Source organism: Phyllopteryx taeniolatus, chromosome 1 (assembly GCF_024500385.1).
Source record: "Phyllopteryx taeniolatus isolate TA_2022b chromosome 1, UOR_Ptae_1.2, whole genome shotgun sequence".
NCBI classification, from domain to species: domain Eukaryota; kingdom Metazoa; phylum Chordata; class Actinopteri; order Syngnathiformes; family Syngnathidae; genus Phyllopteryx; species Phyllopteryx taeniolatus.
Genome location: NC_084502.1, coordinates 33,024,953 through 33,044,741, shown reverse-complemented (window position 1 = coordinate 33,044,741; position 19,789 = coordinate 33,024,953). Strand labels below are relative to the sequence as shown.

General features: G+C 40.1%; 1 protein-coding gene across 1 annotated transcript in view; it reads right to left on the bottom strand.

The window, feature by feature from the left end:
* cs (citrate synthase) overlaps nucleotides 1–19,789 on the bottom strand; it is a 36,550-nt gene that overhangs the window by 1,834 nt on the left and 14,927 nt on the right. Inside the window, exons 4-10 of the mRNA XM_061790027.1 lie at nucleotides 18,427–18,492; nucleotides 16,837–16,968; nucleotides 12,181–12,369; nucleotides 10,069–10,268; nucleotides 8,562–8,691; nucleotides 8,360–8,461; nucleotides 1,653–1,862 (exon numbers count right to left, since the gene is read on the bottom strand). Coding sequence (XP_061646011.1) covers nucleotides 1,653–1,862; nucleotides 8,360–8,461; nucleotides 8,562–8,691; nucleotides 10,069–10,268; nucleotides 12,181–12,369; nucleotides 16,837–16,968; nucleotides 18,427–18,492 — 1,029 coding nt within the window. The remainder of the gene's footprint in view (nucleotides 1–1,652; nucleotides 1,863–8,359; nucleotides 8,462–8,561; nucleotides 8,692–10,068; nucleotides 10,269–12,180; nucleotides 12,370–16,836; nucleotides 16,969–18,426; nucleotides 18,493–19,789) is intronic.

The following is a 19,789-nucleotide window of genomic DNA, read 5'->3' as shown; positions in this document are numbered from 1 at the left end:
TCGTAAACACATTCAAAGTTCAGAATTTGCAAAATCTGATTTGTTTTTTTTTTATACCCTATCCATTCGCTGTTTTTGTGTGCAGGGCAAAGCAATTTTAGTACTTTGGTGCCACCTGGTGGAAATTCTGTGTTGCTGTTCAGTTAAATTCTTTGATAGTGTTTTTTTATCTACATTTGAGATGTCCTGTGTCATTGGTGGTCCCTGAATGCAACCTTGTTCACTGTCAAAGGACGTTTTTGCTTCTCTCACAATGCAGCTACTAATAGCCCATGCGCTCGTGCTGTCTAACTTGCTGCTACAAATTGCCTTTACTGTATTTCTTACATTATTGTGTGCAAATGTCAACAGGTGAGTTTAATAACATATAGTTTGTGCTCTTGCGTATTTTTTGTCTGCCCATGCCAGATGTCATGTCAGTTTGTGCTAGTGTATTATTTAGGTTAGTATGCTAGCTCATACTATTGATGAGCCTCATGTGAAGTTGGTTTGTTTGTGCTGAATAATTTAACAACTGAAACAGTCGTTTATGTAACATGCAAGAGAGTTACGATGGTATTTTCGCATCTTTCTCTCTCCAACGAAAAATCTCTGGTTCCTTGGCTTGGCCGTTCCATAGCGCAATATCCCTTCCCATCAATAGCCATTTGTGCCGACGAATCTCCTACCACCGCCGATGAGGCGGCTCAAGCAAAGAGTTTCTCCAAGAAGTACCACGGAAGTTATATCGTGACTGACTGAGGTGTTTTGATTAACACCGAAACTTTTAACAACAACCATCATTAATTTCTTTATGGTTTGTTTAATGATAATGCTTTTCTGAAATGCTTGACAGTTTAATTTGAATCCCATTAAAATTAAACTGTGTTGCACCTGGCCCTTCATGTTTTCTTTCAAGAATTCTACCCATCTTACCAAGTTCTGCCTGGTTAATCAAACATATGAAAAAAATAAAATACAGATAATACTTCATGTTTTTATCATATGGGTAGAAGCAAAATCATGCATTATAAAAATGCATTATACATTGGTAGAATGTTTTGAGAATTTTGGTCAACTTTGGGGGTGCGTATTATACATGGGTGAAATTCCATTAATCCGTTCCGGCCCTAACCACCACCATCATTTTTTGTTGCATGTTTTTAATAAAGAAAAATAGAACTGCATTGTATAAAAACAATTTAACACCGTATCAGAGAATGTAAAAAAATAGATTTTCAAAAGCATGATTGCTGTCTGTCATGGACAAGCCTGAAACAACTACCTGTAAAGTGTTGTATGCGTGCCTTTAAGGAGCATGGCCAGTTAAGTCTTTCTAAGGGTCTAGGCGTGAGTTACAGCAGACTGTAGCTGCTTGCGAATGTTCATTTTGTGTTTGTGCATTGTATAATAAACAGCGCCTTTTTTTCTACTTCACTTGAGGTGGTGTATCTAAAACTTGCACCTAACTCAGATTTTGGCTTGCAACAAAGTAGAAAAATTGTCAGCTCATAAACCGCACAAAATTCTAAGACAACACTGTAAAGCGAACGTTTTTTTTTTGGCTGTAACACATAAATTGAGACTTTCCGGCATTCCCTTTCAAAAAGGCGCCATCCTGCTTTTTTTCCCTCCCTCCGTAAACCCTCAGCTAACATCCACTGTAGACTCACCTGCAGAAGAACGCCGCTGTGGGCGTCCACATTGGGCCAAGGGTTCTTGGCCTTGCCCTGCTCCAGCAACACATCAGGGACAATCTTGTAGAGCTGAGCCACCATCTTGAACATGGGGTCGTTGGGCAGGTGCTTGAGGGCAAACTCACGCTGGCAGGAGTAACGCGGGTCCGTCTTTCTCAGGACGGCGTGACCGTAGCCTGGCACCACCTGACGCGAAGAGGGCATGTTTCATCAAATGTTATCAATTACTACATTGACAAAGCTTTGGGACATGGGTGTCCAAACATTTCTCTCTCTGAGGTTCCACATACACAAAAAATGGGGGATGCAAGGGCCACTTTGAAATCCAACTTCTAATTATTAAACACACTAAAACCAAGCGTTATTCACCTTACCACTATACAGCACTACCGATGACGTAGAACATGGCGTGTCCTAGTTTTAATCACACCTTTGCAATTTCTCTATAGAGCAAGTACACAGGTTACAATTCATGGACAACACCCCTCAAAAACTTCAAGGCGAGTAAGATTGTTTTAAAAATCCATATGGTAATCTGTGGCGGCACGGTAACCGACTGGTTAGAGCGTCTGCCTCACAGTTCTGAGGACCAGGTTCAATCCCCGGCCCTGCCTGTGTAGAGTTTGCATGTTCTCCCCATGCCTGCGTGGGTTTCCTCCCACATCCCAAAAAACATGCATGGTAGGTTAATTGAAGACTCTAAATTGCCCGTAGGTGTGAATGTGAGTGCGAATGGTTGTTTGTTTGTGTGTGCCCTGCGATTGCCTGGCAACCAGTTCAGGGTGTACCCCGCCTCCTGCCCGATGATAGCCGGGATAGGCTCCAGCACTCCCGCGACCCTTGTGAGGATAAGCGGCTCAGAAAATGGATGGATGGTAATCTGTATTTTATATTATTCCATACTTCTTCAACTGTGATGTAAATAGGGCAATCTGCAGACAAATATTTTGTACCCACTGCTGGCTAGGTCCCTTGTGATGTTATTCTGACCCGGCATGATGGCTCAAATTTTATCAACTACAAATACCTATCAACTGTGCTATATTGATTCCTTCCTGTGTATTTTAATTTATAGTGTTTCTTCATTATCGAGTCTCATCGACTTAATCTTTTTTTTATGTTTGAGTGCCAAATTAAACCACACATCACCTGCCCACCATCTGCAAACTGTTTGAGGCTTGACATTTTTTAAACTTTATATAATTACTTAAACGTTCAACAATTCATGGTGATATGTTATCTGTTTCTGTGTTTAGCAAGCTTTCCAATAATTGCCTTTTTAAAATAGGATAAAAAATTAAGAAAGTTATGAAAGTTTGAAACTGAACAAAAAAAGGTCACACTTAAACTCTCAACCCATATTGTTTTTGGATTAAGACATTGGCCAGAAACTGGTGCATTTTCACTGGTGTTAAATATTCATAGCTTTATTAAAATTTGTCACAGGAAAAGGATACTTATACAGGGATGACACACACACACACACACACACACACAAATGACCAGGGAAGCATAAAGTGAATCAGCGTCCAAATACGCACAATATTGCTTCCCTACATATGTGCGCAAGGCTCAAATTAAGCAGTCTTGCATCGTAGTTTGCTGGTCAAAATTTGCATTTTGTGCATAAAAAAAAAAAACACATTGAAAAGCAAAACTGCAAATCAAGTTTACCGTGGAGATAGTCGCGAAGACGGAAGCAGGCAGTGGCTTATGTGACAACGCGCTTACGTCACCGATGCGTGGACCTGGAAGTGAAGCGATTCGACTGAGGAGCAGGAAGACAGCGGTTGAAAATGCGACGCCGAATTGAGGAGAGAGAGAGAAAAGAAAAATTGCGAAAGTGTGGTTGCATTTTATAGTTGAAATGCAAGGAGAGCATGCATTTGTTTCTCTCCAAGTATTATGCCGCATCGCGGGACCCGAGAGACAGAGGTGAAGTTAACATAGCGCAAATCAGTGAGCTTAACATTAGTCTTCTTTACTGACATAACTGATTTTTTTTCTTTTTACCGTGACAAGGACAGTATAAGAAAATTATAGTGGTGCATATAGTGTGCTCTTTGCTCAGTGAGTACACTTGTGGCCAATCTGACGATCTGTAAGTGGCAAAACTTTGAGCCAAGTTGGTGAAAAGCGTGGCAAATGCGGCCAGAGAGGAAGAACTGTAAAATAGATCATCATGTACCCAAACAGAGGAGGGTTCTGGTCTAAGGAGATAAAGGAATTATTTTTCTCATGCGAGGTTTCCTCATAGTTTGAACAAATTGAACACTTCCAAAATTGTTGTACAAAGAGTATTTGTTCTATTCCTGGTCTAAGGTCATAAATGCACACCCATGAACATAATGTATTAATAAGTCACAAAAATGCTAAAACACTAGCTGGTTAAGTGACGCACAAAGGCTGTTTATGCTTAAAAAAATACCTTATCTTTTATGCACAATGTGAATTCAAGAAATACAAATTGTTGGTTATATAAAAAAGTAAACCAACTCGTCGTACGTTATTAAGTCAAAGGTCTTATTTTCTCTTTTGTATTCAAAACTGTTCTTCAACCAAGAAAAATAGTTTATCCAAATAATCGATCGTTTGATAGAATTTTCAACAGGATACTTGAGTACTAAAATATTCTCCCTTCACAGTATTCTAATTTTTGGAATTCCTAATTTTGTGGGTTTTATGAGCTGGAAGCCCAAATTATGTAAAAATGAACAAATAAATACTTGAACTCTTTTAAATTGTGGGCCCTGATACTATAATCTATGAAAGTTTCACTTTTTGAATGGAATTATGGTAATAAACATTTATTTTTTTGCAAAGGGTCTGTAGTGTATGTCTGACAATGTTGGTCTCATGTATATCAGTTGAAATATTAAAAACATACTATGCATGTCTCAAAATGTTGGCCTTTCAACTGTATTGAAAGGCAATATTTCTTTTGCGACGTTCACTTAATGTGGGCGCAATGTTCCGTTTGTATTTACTTTGCTGAACAAAACGCCTCAAGAGGCAGTGAACATTTCATGTCGGGAGAAAAACAAATGCAGCATACTGTGGGCTCATCTTGCTATTTGTTTTGAAGCTGAAATATTCACCCACAGGTCTTCTGCTTTTCACTTTGCAAAATGCATTCACCTTTCTTTCCGTGCATTTCTCCACAAGTGTGTGTGCGTAAACGAGCGAGGCTACTAGCTTACACAGAGACAAACAGTCCTGAGAGAAATCCCCCCGTTCATTCCGGTTTAAGCAAATGGGCCCAAGCTGAGATCCATGCACAGAGTGAATTCCAGTCTCTTTGGAGGCGAGATATGAGGGGGAAAAAAAAAAAAAAAAAAAAATAAATAAATCACAGAGCAATACATTGTGATTTTTAGTACATGCCGAGGCCCCCCCCCCCCAAAAAAATGGACGACGGGCTGGACATGGCCCGGACCGTAGTTTGGACACCCCTGTTTTAGAGTGAACCTGAACAGATCTATTCAGGCGTATTGTTACAGTACAGTCCAAAAGTGTTAGTCAACCACTACGCTATTTCAAGCTTTTACACAGCAGTCACGTTGAAATAGGAAAACAGTAAATAAGAGAATACATACAGTTAGGTTTTTTTTCTTTTCTTTCTGTGCAATTCTGCTTTCGCTTTGTACCTTTACAGTGGTACATGAAGCAAGGAATAATCCTTTGTTGGTGAAGATCTGGATAAAGGTGCAAAAAACGCTTGGCCTTAGCAAAGGGTGGCATGCTTTTTCAGTCAGTCCTCCTCGCAGGCCATTTGTGACCCATTGATAATTTTTCTATTAGTGAAAACTAATAATAAATAAAAATAAAAAATTAAATACAGTCCGGATTAGAACAGTAAACTTGTACCATAAAGTTTGGTCTATTAGTAGTATATATGCCACATCCACAAAAAACAATATACTTCTGACCAAAGTTCAGTAAGAGTTTGCTGCCCCCTGTTGGGTGCACACCTTACGGGTCGAGACACGTGGCTCTTTTGAGGACTGCATCCGGCTCGTAGATAAATCTTAGTTCATTCATTCATCTTCCATTCAGCTTATCATCACAAGGGACGCGGGCGTGCTGGAGCCCAGCTATCTTCAGGTGAGAGGCGGGTTGCACCCCGAACTGGTCACCAGCCAATCGCAGGGCACATAAACAACCATTCGCACTCACATGCACACCTACGGACAATTTTAGATTCTTGACAATTCTTAACACGATAAATAATGAATAATTCTGGACATTTTAAAGTAAAACATTACAATGTTAAAAATACTATTCAAAATATATTCCCAAGCATTTTAATCCAGCCATCCATTTTCTTTTTTAGTTATATTCAGTGTTAAAAACTATGATATGGCTCTCACAGAAATACATTTTAAAATCTGGCTTTCATTCTCTCTTAGCCAAAAAGGTTCCTGACCCCTGGCTTAGCCTGACAGTGGCAGTAGTGTAACACAGGTAGAGTTGATCAATGACATCAGGAAGTAGATGGCAAACTCAACTGTAGCTGAAGCTACACTTCCACAGTTCTAATTTCCACAGAGCAGAGAGAATATATTCCCACGAGTACTGTTGTATGTTCTATTTTGTATGTTACTGCCTTGTTTATGACAAAGTAACAGTTGTTTAAAATTATTGCTTTAACGGCGCAAACTTCTATTAGCTTTTCCGTCCCTGGCATTTCCCATTGTATGTTAGCATTAAGATAGCAGACTAATGTTAGGCCAATGATAATGGCAGTTATTCTGTGTTGAAAGTACTTTGAATAAACATTTTGGTCACAAAACACTTTGCCTCTTATTTGGAGAACTATTAGCTGTCTGCCAAACTAAACACTGCATGTTCTGGGAGGGCAGAAGAGGGGGAAAAAAACTGCCAACTATTGGAAATAAACCGAAGTGGAAACAGCATATCAAAATATGCGCTACAAAAATAAAGACTCATCTTTAAACTCCTGGTTAATGCTTGGGAGAAAAAAATGTCAAGCTTAAACAAACTTTCGACAGTTGTGGTGCTGCCCTGCCATGCGCAGGAGTGATCAGTTGAAGAGTGAGTGTTGTGTGTAAAACAGCTAGCAAGTAAAACAGCTCTCACAGTTAGGCTTGGTATTTTTTTTTTAAATTTATTTATTTTTTATCTCCTACACACCCCATACCTGAAGATAACAAAATCAGGCATTTAGCTGTTTTGGTCATGTTACATGTGGTGTACACACCCCACAAAGATTCTGCTTCACCACCAATTTCAGAATAAGTCATCCGAGGCAGATATCTTCCGTGATCACACGTGATTTAATAAAACTGAAGAAAAACACTTCTGGATATACACCGTTGTTTGCAGAGTGTTTCCGAAGGTTGCCGGAGGCAAGAGCTTTGTAAAAATGGCGAGCTCATAAAAAAAGGACTCGCTTTGGAAAATAATTCTTGGCGTCTGGGGATCACACATTTATACAAAATAAATAAATATATCGGATAGGACCTTTGTTTTTATTTATGGACATTTCCGTGTTCCCCAGTAAGGGGGCTTATTTGATTGTCTATATTCTGTTACACACGACAATTCACGGCGTCGTGACTTAGGAGATGTCATTCTCAACACAGACCTTTGGTCATAAATATTGAACGCGTTCAATATTTAAGTTTGTCAGCCCCGACCCATTTCGGACCCTATAAACGAGACAAATTCAAATTCACTCTTAACACACCTCAGACCTAAAAATAATTTTACAGAATAATCTTATCAAACATAAGATGGTCTGGCGTTTGACGTCCTTGGTCGGAAAGGGGCAAAATTGGGACAAAAACAGCCCGGATGTCTATCTGTGTACCAGGCTTTACACACAAACTCAACAACAAGTTTTCACTAGCTGATGTGTGTCAGAAGGCTTCTAATATTTATTTTTCAAAAAGCATCACCAAGAGCGGGGCACACACAAAGCGATACTGTGGGGGAATATGAGCATTCCCACCTGTCTCCAATTAGTAAGCAAAGGCCCGAATGTCAGATGTCTCTAAAAGATTATCCTGAGCGATTATCCTGTGGTGTCAAGTGTGTGAAAAGTGATTTTTCCTCTGGGTTGTTTGCAGAAACCAACAATTGTAAATCGTGAAGTTATGCTAAATATTTCCTCTCGCAAATCCTTAGTTATGTGTGGAGTTCTGGATTTCATTAAATAAGGAAAAACACCACATGGTTTTAAATTTAAACTTAGGGCAGCTAGCAATGCTCATTGCAAAATGGTTGAAAACTGCAAACAAAGGATAAGTAGTTCTTCTGTGGATTTGTTTTCACAATGATCAAGACTACTGAATTTGCATAAAAAATAGGTTTTGTTCTAAAAATAACATGTACAAAGTTGGCCTTAAGAGTTGGGACTGCATGTTTAACGAAAAAATTTAATTTACATGATTATTTAAGAAATCCGTCATCTGTTTATTTTACTTATGATGTCAGGCTTGAAAAACAACATTTGTCCTTTAACAACACAGTAATGTGACTGTTGTTAAAGGGCAAACCTTGTGCAGATCACATTCTCATTTTTACTCTACATATACTACTTGATTCAGATGTGAGGATATCTCATTTCCTTTACGTAAACATTTAGTTTATGTAATTCTAGCCCTAGAAGCTGCATGTCATTTACTTTCTAATCAATGGAAAGAACTGGCAGTCGTTACCCTTCCGGACTTGAGCGTGTTCCAGATGTAATCCCTCATCTTCTCATCTGACACCTCCCCTCCCAGCTCCTTCTGCAGTGCCGTCAGCCATACCAGCACCTCCTGGGAGACAAACAGAAGCAGATGACAAGACTGTCAGGACAAACAAAACCTTAACCTAAAAAAGGTGGCCTGGCTGTGTATACGTCCGTCGATGACTGACCTGGTTTGCCAGGCCATGAAGAGGACCAGCTAAGCCGTTCATAGCTGCACTGAAGGACAAGTAAGGGTCAGACAGGGCACTGCCAACCAAGTGGCTGGTGTGGGCACTGACGTTGCCTCCTTCATGGTCACTGTCACAACACAAATGTTAGCTTGTGTTAGGCATGCAATTTTGAACACGGTAACATATGAGGATATTATATATATTACATTAACCCCCCCCCCCCCACACACACACACACACACAAAACAACAACCTGATTTTAATTGATCCCCCCCAAACTTTGATAGAAAAAAAATTACTGACATTCAAAACAAATTTTGCCCCCCCCCCCCCTTCTCTGAATTGCTTTGTTTCTCGCAGGCTTTGAAAGATTTCTTTCCATAAAATCCCCCCTGCCACAGTTAACTTGCATCAACTTTCACAACAATTTATATTTATATATACCTCCCCCCCCACACACCCACACATTTTTTTCCTTTACAAATAATTTGGAAAATAAGTGCTTCCTCCTGGGAAAAATAAAAGTGTCAAAACATGTAAGCAGTAAATATGGTCCTTAATAAATTAACATTTTAACATCATAAATTGGGTCTCCAGTGATGTGTTGGTCATGAACAAACGGCTCTTAATGATTCTTCAAAGTAAATGACAGGCGTGCTTTCCTCCCTTCTCCCTCACACTTAAGGAGCAGAAAGCTGCGTCACAAACAGTGCTGCAGGTGCACAGTACATGCTGTCCACTGTCCACATACTGTCCACCCATCAGTGTAAATGGGAAGAAAAAAAAACCCCAACCCACATATATTAATAAATGTGCCAGTATTTCTGCTCGAGCTGTTGCTGGAGACTGCCATAAATGTATAAATAATTAAAAATTTAAAAACTGCATGTGTTTTTTTACATTAGTAATTCATTTCGCTTATGGTTATTTCTACATTTCAATGCCAATGTTCAATATTCTTGAGAATTAGGGTAACTGCTCTTAGGGATATACTTGAATTATGATGCTTTATCATTATGTCAGTAGCATTACAAAAACAACAACAATACTATCATTTATGAAAGTTTGAGAAAATATATCATTGTAAAAAAAATTGCTATAATCAGCCTAGGTGAGTGGCCTAGCTCCATCAGATTTAGAGTGGAAATAGCTGCAGATGATCAGATGAAAAGAACGATTGGCAACTTGTTTGAGAAAAATGTTAAATTAATGACTTAAGTTTTTTTTCAAAGCAAATAAAGATCCATTGCTCAGACAGAAATGGTCAACTTTATAAATAGATAACTGGAAATTATATTGTTACGCAATAAATAAGCATAGTTCATAAACCTTTGTTTGACTAGAATTTTTTGAATGCGCTTATCAAACATTACGACGCCACCCTGCCGACCACCACAAGTCAATTCTCAGCAAAGGGGAAACACTTTGTTGACAGCATTCAGCTTATTTATTTTTTTGAGTCAACTATAACCCTGTGAGAAGGAATCACATCAGCGTGTGCCACCTGTGGATAGTGAGGTAGAGTCTCATGAGCTCAGTAAACTGGGTGTCGCTGTAGCCCAGCATGTTGGTAAAATTGTGAGACCAGTCCAAGTTAGAGTCGATGGCTCCGATGCTGCTGCCTTCACGGTACAAGTTGCGGTAGATCTTGGCTGCGATGCACGGCAGCTTGGCGATCAGGTCCATGGAGTCTTCATAGGCATACTAAGATAGCCAACGAGAGGTGGGGGGGTTTCAAAGAGTCATGACATTCATGACGTGTGTCACGTCAGTTTGTACTAGTGTGTTATTTAGGCTAGTATCCTAGCCACTACTATTGATGAGCCTCGTGTCAAGGTGGTTTGTTTGTGTTAAAGAATTTACCTACAAGGGATGTAACGATATCTATATCTCACAGTATTAATGTCATGGTATGATAATTATTGCGATATCGTGGGAAAGCTCACAGTATTGCAGAAAGGTTACCTGTACAGCTGGGCAAAGAGTTGAAAGCAGGACAAACAAAAAGCCTCCCTTTTTCTTACTGGGCGAAGCTACTTTTTTGTTTCTCTGACTCTTATTTTAATTTTGGCCGCTTAGTGATATTGTAAAATTATTTATTTTTCTGAGCAGCCTCTGTAATATGTTTTCTTTTGAAATGTGGACATTTCATTCGAAGACGGGAAACTATGTAAGATGATTATTGCATTTATGTCTATTTGTACGGAGTGGACCTAGGCCACTGGCTTTGGGAAGCGGTGGTCCGCTAGCACCCTTATCCCAGCCCATGGGTCTGCGTCTGGTGGGACAGAATCCGGTGCGAACAACAAGTCACATCTCCCCGAACTGATTGCGAAGCAACGCTATGACAGGCATAGTACGCCGTAGCAAGTTGCAATCCTTCCACATCGCTTCGAATGCAGCCTGTCACATGGGCCAGTCAGCCAATCAGTGTATTAGTTATGATGTACCACAGCTCATTATTTCATACTGATAAAAGATCACGACGATAGAAGCAGGTCTTCCACAGGTAAACTGCGTTTAAGGTAACTTGTTTCAGGATGAGGGTGAACACATGCAGTATTCGTGCGTAGAAAGAAAAACAGTGTTAATGTTGGCTGTTTATTCGTACAATGCCATCAATTCATTATGCATGACCATTTTATTTACACTTTTGTTGCTCACTTTATAATAGTGCATGATATTTTGGATTAACTCTGCATTACTATTTTTTGTTAAACTACTAATAACTGAAGGGGAAATTGTGTTTACCTTTTGCGGTATATTTTTGTTGCACACCACATGGAACTAGACCATAGCCATTCAGGCATGCAGTGAGAGATGTCCGTGATCGGGCGTGAAAACAGTGACTGCGACCCTGAACCAAGACCGTTTGGGAACTTAAGTTAAAATTAAAACTAATGTAGTTTGTGCATCCAGTAGCCTAATGGAAAATAAACATTTAATTGAATTTTGTTGTTTATAGTCACATATGATTAATTGAATTGTAAAACATTGTTGCAGTCATTTTTATTTGATTAAAAGGAGAGTCCAATCACTTAAATATATCTCTGTGGTCTTAGTAATTTAAAGCACGTCTTGTGGGGTCCTGCTTGCGTGAAAGTTCACTTGGTGTGGTTTCCAATGTCAAAAACTACATGAGGTTGCTGATTTTATATTTTTTGTACTCCTAATCATTTTGCAATGTTTTCCTCATGTATTTGTGATTTATTTATTTATTTTTATTTTTTGGAATAGCATGGTAATGCCGATAATTGTGATAATTTTGGTCATGATAATGGTGAAATTGTCATAGCGTTTCATTTGGAAGCGTGACCCTCCAAAGCCTCCTTATGGATCAGCTACTGCCGCCCAATAACTGCAGAATTCTCCACTTCTTTCATTCACCATTCTTGCTACGGTATTTCAGAATGTACGTCAGGCTTTTTAATGGTGAAACTAGCCTCACATATTTGGTTATAGTGCCTCTTTTGGCATGCACTTTACAGCATGTGAATGTGTTTTGACTGTGGACAAGGACATTTCTGTGTACAGAGATGCGTTAAATTGAGTTTTAAACAGAATACCTAACGTACAAGTGAACATGTTGAAGGCCAATGTAAGTGTGACAACTCACCTCCCAGTACTTGGACTTGTGCACACCCTCAGAGTAGGCGCGTGCGAAGCTGCTCTCGCTGTTAAGGGCCGTAATAGCGGCACTAAACTGAGACATGGGGTGCAGATTTGTGGGGAAGTTGTCCAACATGGTAACGACGTGTGAGGGGAGCGCCGCTCTCTTTGCCCACTCTTTCGACACCCAGCTCACCTGGAAAACAGGAGCATGCAGGGTTACATACTCATTTTCGGCACATTTGTCACATAGAACTTGACTGACCTTACTGTCAAGGTGGTTATCATCTCTAAAGACGGGTTCAGAAAAAAGACAACGGCTTATCAGACTGCCTTGTCCTTATCTTCAGAGATAACGGCAATAAAACAAACTTTTTCCTTGATAATAAGTCAAAGTTTTACATTAGTTATATTGATTCATTCATAAATGATCAACAGATATTTCACAGTGGCTTGATGTTAACTAAACTTATGTTGATTTACAACAGTTTGTAGTCACAAACTGCACACCGTGTTCCTGTGTGTGTATTATACCTTGGATTTTAGTTCTGAGTCTAATTTGTCTTTTGTGTAGTCCAGTGATTCCCAAACAGGGTGCCGTGGCACACTAGTGAGAAATCATCAGGGGTGCCACAGAAAAGTATCCATATTAACTGAGTTTGGACGAAAATTACTCATTGACAACATATATCTTTATCTTTCTCTCTCAGTAAAATGCAGGCCAACATATGTAGGCGTTTCTTTAAGCGCGGTGACTTGTCACTTTCACAATCATGACGTCTAAAGGCTATCGCACACCGAGCGACGCAGCTGAACCCGAATGAACTGTCGCCTGTCAGTTTTCATGAGTGACCCATCAGTCTGCCACTGGTTTTGCCACTATTCATTATTTGAATCGGCGTCTTAACGTCGCTGCACATATGCTTTCCCTCACGGGAAAACACATTTCCTGGTTTATAAAGCTGTTCCGCCGTGCCACACTAAAACATACAGCCATCCATTTTCTGAGCCGCTTCTCCTCACTAGGGTCGCGGGCGCGCCGTAGCCTATCCCAGCTATCATCGGGCAGGAGGCGGGGTACACCCAGAACTGGTTTCCAGCCAATCGCAGGGCACATACAAACAAACAACCATTCGCACTCACATTCACACCTACGGGCAATTTAGAGTCTTCAATTAACCCACCATGCATGTTTTTGGAATGTGGGAAGAAACCGGAGTGCCCAGAGAAATCCCACGCAGGCACGGGGAGAACATGCAAACTCCACACAGGCGGGGCCGGGGATTGAACCCCGCTCCTCAGAACTGTGAGGCAGACGCTCTAACCAGTCAGTCACCGTGCTGCCACACTAAACCATATGAACAGTATATATAAAGCATTAAATATTGTGTTTTACATCAATACTTATAATAATGTGTAATGTACAAGTGAATAAAAAAGCAAAGCTTGTGAGCAGAATGTACGCAAACGGACGTACATGCTGGGTGGAGGCAGAGAGCCTCCTTTCAAATAGACACTCAATTTTATTCTCAGAAATACCCTCTCCCTTTAGCAACCTGCTTCTTCCTCAACTATTAATGTACTGTGGGGCAAAAAATTATTTAGTCAGCCGCCGATTGTGCAAGTTCTCCCACTTAAAAGATGAGAGGCCTGTAATTTTCATCATGGGTATGCCTCACCTATGAGAGACAAAATGAGGAAATCAAATAAAAAAATTAATACAGAAAATCACTGTCTGATTTTTAAAGAATTTATTAGCACTTTATGGTAGAAAATAAGTAGTTGGTCAATATCAAAAGTTCATCTCAATACTTTGCTATTTACCCTTTGTTGGCAATGACAGAGGTCAAATGTTTTCTGTTAGTCTTCACAAGGTTTTCACACCCTGTTGCTGGTATTTTGGCCCATTAATCCATGCAAATCTCCTCTAGAGCAGTGATGTTTTGGGGCTTTCGCTGGTCAACACAGCCTTTCAACTCCCTCCAAAGATTTTGTATGGGGTTGAGATCTGGATACTGGCTAGGCCACTCCAGGTCCATGAAATGCTTCTTACAAAGCCACTCCTTCGGTGCCCGGGCGATGTGTTTGGGATCATTGTTATGCTGATGGAAGGAGGTTTTCACTCAAAATCTCACGATACATGGTCCCATTTATTCTTTCCTTTACACGGATCAGTTGTCCTGGTCCCTTTGCAGAAAAACAGCCCCAAAGCATGATGTTTTCACCCCCCATGCTTCACAGTAGGTATGGTGTTCTTTGGATGCAACTGAGCATTCTTTCTCCTCCAAACACGACAAGTTGAGTTTTTACCAAAAAGTTCTATTTTGGTTTAATCTGACCCTATGACATTCTCCCAATCCTCTTCTGGATCATCCAATTGCTCTCTTCCAAACTTCAGACGGGCCTGAATATGTACTGGCTTAAGCAGGGGTACACGTCTGGCACTGCAGGATTTGAATCCCTGGCGGCGTAGTGTATTACTGACGGTAGCCTTTGTTACTTTCGTCCCAGCTCTCTGCAGGTCGTTCACTAGGTCCCCCCGTGAGGTTCTGGGATTTTTGCTCACCATTCTTGATCATTTTGACCCCACAGGGTGAGATCTTTGATGGAGCCTCAGATTGAGGGAGATTGTTAGTGGTCTTGTATGTCTTCCATTTTTGAATAATTGCAGCCACAGTTGATTTCTTCACACCAAGCTGCTTAACTATTGCAGATTCAGTCTTCCCAGCGTGGTGTAGGTCTACAATTTTGTTTCTGGTGTCCTTTGACAGGTTTTTGGTCTTGGCCATTGTAGAGTTTGGTGTGTGACTGTTTGAGGTTGTGGACAGGTGTCTTTTAGACTGATAACGAGTTCAAACAGGTGCCATTAATACAGGTGAGTGGCGGCTGCAGGTCTGTGAGAGCCAGAAATCTGGCTTGTTTGTAGGTGACCAAATACTTATTTTCCACCATAATTTGCTAATAAAAAAAAGACAGTAATTTGACAAGTAAGTACCTTGTAGTGGAAGCAGGTTGTGTGTGGAATACAGGTGCCTCGAAGGTGATGAATTACTGTATTTCCACGACCATAAGGCGCACTTAAAAGTCTTAAATGTTCTCCCATAATGGACAGGGGCGCCTTGTGTGTGCACCGAGTTCCAAAATCTATAAATGTTGTTGTGTGATGAGCGCTCCGCTTGACTGACTGGGAGAGGAAAAGCGGACGTGGCTGAGGACAACATACAGACCTAAAGGGGGAAGGATGCGCGTGAAGGAGGACACTAAAGGCACCCCTCCAGTAGGTATACATCTGTTTAGCTAAGGACCCCCGAAAAGGACTGCGGTCAAGCCAGCCTCCACTCATAAAGTAGCAATCAAGCCAGCCGCCCCTAATTTTGTTCATACTAGGCATTACGGTAATAAGTCGCCAACTCTCGGCGAAACCCACCTTCAAAATAAAAGCTTCCCAATAATACGGACGTCAATGCTCTTCGGTTAAGGAATGCAACCAGCAAAGTTAATTTGAATCTTGAGATATATATTTCCGGGTACTACTACCGATGAAAGCTTGCTGCACGTTATTTTATGACACCCCATGGCTACTGAGCCTCACAGGCGAAAACTCTTTGCGTCCAGTGCCAATGCATTATAAGTCAGTAATGTTCTCCCCGTGCCTGCATGTGTTTTCTCCGGCTACTCCGGTTTCCTCCCACATCCCAAAAACATGCGCTGTAGGTTCACTGAAAACTCTGCCCTGCGATTGGCTGGCGACCAGTTCAGGGTGTAGCCCCGCTCTCACCCAGAGTCAGCTGGGACTTTTAGGCTCCCACGACCCTAGTGAGGATACGTGGTTTTAGAACGGATGGATAAATAAAAAGGCACTCTATTATACAACGAGTTTGATATAGAAAATAATTATATACAATATACATAAGTAGAGGGTCCCCACTCCAGCTTTCCAGTAGTCTGAGGGTCATTGGTCTTAGCATGGCCCAAAACAGTACCTGTCAATAAAGTATCTGTATTTGATTTGTGCATGGTCATTTACTTTTGTTTATTACACAATACTTATGACCTTTTTTTAATCTCGCATCCAATAAATATGAATTTGTAAATCCATTTCAATTTATTTATTTATTATTTCCCTGTATTGCACTAAAACCTCAAATTAATACTGAAATTAATAAAACTAGACATTTTCAAAAAAATAAAAACTAATAAAAATTAAATCCTCTCCACAAACTAACTGAATTTACAAAACAAAAGTTTAAATTAAATAGAAACTAGCTATCATGAAAATCTGAAAACTATTAAAACTGTTACCCACCCGCTGCCATTCATACAAAAGAATCATGGCATGCCATGGTATACAGGCTCAGAATTCAAACAGAGTAAGTCGATTTGTGAGTAAATTGAGACGAGATCATCATTATTTCAGTACTCCTAATTTTTGTGGCATTTTTGTTTTGTCGTGTACCATGAGATTTATCCAATGTAAAGTGGGTGACTTGGCTCGATAAGGCTGGGAAACTTGTCTCGTCATCTGCAAGTCCCATCAAAACCAAATTTCCACTGCTAATGTTTAGATTCTGATCATCACCAGTCTCTTCCTGGGTACATAAAATTAATGACATAAATACATGGAAGGGGTTTCTGTGGCTCCATGCACCAACCAGACTCTCACCTGCTCCTCAGTGGGCACCTGTCCTGTGACCAGCAGCCAGTAGAGGCTCTCAGGCAGCGGCTCCTCACCTCCTTCAGCTTTAGGCAGTAACTTCTGACACTCAGGGATGCTGTAGCCTCGGAAGCGGATGCCCTGAGAGTAAATAGAAAGAATCAAGCAACAAAATCCAGTGTACTTTTTTTTTTTTTTTAAACCCAGGCAGAAACATAAATGTATCTGAACAGTTGGACTATCACATGCACTCCAACACTGAACATACACTACATGGTTGCCCAATTCCAATTTGAGTGGCTATATGAGTTTAGTTTGACTAATCCATAAGGGACGCTTTCTCACGGTGTGTTAATTTACGTTAACACCTGAAACGACTCACCAAAATGCTAGTAAACAACTACTACTACTTCATATGTTAACATTGGGCCACAACATGGAAGTAAACAAAAATGTGAAATGTAACACCGTTTTAGGCATGTACAGACTCATCCCCAACCATTGTTTTATATGAAGAAACGTTGACATTACTCCACCTGCTGTAAGTAGAAATTATTTAATGGTCTATGCTCCTCTAATGTACCATATTTTGATTATTAAATATTATAGCTAATTGTAGTTTTGATTTACCAAGGGTGTTTCAAAAATATATACAAATAAAATAATATTTCCAAGTTGCCGCTGTCAAATAAATACATGCACACTTCTCCAACACTGATGATAGAAATGCTTTATTACCAGTTTTTATGTTTTGTGTTAGCGTTAGGAAATTATGGAAAGAAAAAAAAATATTTTCATTGATATTGAAATCATGATTAATAAACAAAATTATTCATTGATTTCCAAACGTACGTATTTAACTACCAAAACAACTAAATATAACTGATAATAACAATCAGAAAATACATTTGTAACAAATAAAATTTAAAAAATAAAAAGCAATAAAAATTAACAGGAACATTTTAGCCTGACTTGATGTACAAAGACATGACTATCTGCTGTTCCTGCTGTGCGCGCCTTTGCCTCTTAGGGGCAGTGTGGTGAGATGCATGCATGGAGCTGCACATTTTCAGTAAGCTAAAAAGGAGTAGAAGAAAGTTGCAATAAAACTTATTTATTATAAGTGATAAATCACCAAGCCCTGTTTTGGGTCTGTGTTGTGATGGAGTTGTAGTATGGTTAAAATCACATCTCCAAATTAAAGTCATAAAAAAAAAAAATTAACAGGAACATTTTAGCCTGACTTGATGTACAAAGACATGACTATCTGCTGTTCCTGCTGTGCGCGCCTTTGCCTCTTAGGGGCAGTGTGGTGAGATGCATGCATGGAGCTGCACATTTTCAGTAAGCTAAAAAGGAGTAGAAGAAAGTTGCAATAAAACTTATTTATTATAAGTGATAAATCACCAAGCCCTGTTTTGGGTCTGTGTTGTGATGGAGTTGTAGTATGGTTAAAATCACATCTCCAAATTAAAGTCATAGCTGGAAAAACAGCTACAAACCAATTCCAGAGGGATAAATAACCCATTTTCTTCAAACATTGGTGCAAGGTGCTGTACTGAGGCAAAGTATGGTAAAATGGTAGCATTCAGCACTGACCTCATCAGGATCCAGCACGGAGGTCTCATAAACTAGACCCTTCATCCCCCTCATACCTCCATACACCTGGGCAAGAGAACATGAGTACTTATTAAAGCAAGAAAAAATTTTTACTCGCACATCTCCACGGGGGGGGGGGGGGGGGGGGAATAATTACCATTCAATGAAATAGTCGATTTAGCAGGTAACTTCATAGATAAGAAAAGTACAATGCAAACAAATATGACATCACTGCTTTGTGCATGGTGTACAGTAGGAGAAAAAATATTTGAACCCTTTGGAATTTTTTTAATTTCTGCATAAATTGGTCCTACTTTTTCCTCCCACTGTAAATGTGCGTGCATAAAAGTAGTGTGGCAGCTGAACAGTACATAATCAAAGTTTCAAGTTTGAATTAGGTTGCCAACACTGAATGATTCTTAGATTCTCGTCTATTCCGTGCCCTGGAGCAAGGCACTGAAACCCAAACAACTGCTCAAAGACCCCCTGCCCCCCATATACAATTGTGAGTTAGATCTTAAATCAGAATGAAAATAACAGTCAAATGGGAATTTCTATTTGGGGATTACTTATACATTCATTCATTCATTCATCTTCCCTTCCACTTATCCTCACTAGGGTCGCGGGGGGTGCTGGAGCCTATCCCAACTATCTTCGGGCGAGAGGCGGGGTACACCCTGAACTGGTCGCCAGCCAATCACAGGGCACATATATTTAAATAAATTATTATTTTTGTTGAGTTGAATTATGAGTAAATGAGAGGGAACAAAAGTGGACCAATCCTTTGTTGCTCTTGAAAAACCCTGCTTGTGCAATGGCCAACATATTGAAAACAACTTCCTGTCACACCAGCAAAAGACTTTCTCAACATCTCTTGCCAGTACTTGCCTGGATGTTTGACATGCACTGGGCAAGTACCTTTCCAATAGCAAAGTCCATGTTTTGGGTGTGGTTTACTGGTGAATTGTGTCAAGATAACTCGTGTTTTATAAGAGCCAAAAAAGGTCATCGTGCACCTTAGTGTTGCAGTTCGTAGCTGGTAGAGTGAGCAACTCACTTAATTTGTGATCTCAGCAAGATGACCTGATTGATACCTGACACGGTAAAAGACAGCCCAGACAGCTTAAGGGGCTAATTATTTTGCGTTACATTTCTTGGTTTCCCTGGTGCTGCTAAAATTAAAGACTAAGCTTACTGGACATTTTGCATTATGCCTACCCAATAACGCTGTGGAAGAACTAATAACTTATAGGGGTGAAACGAGTCAGAGTTTTTAGAGTAGCTTGAGTACAAAAAAAAATAAGGAAATTTCTCCGCGTCGGAACAGTTTATTTAATTGTAGACATTAAGGGATACAGCACGG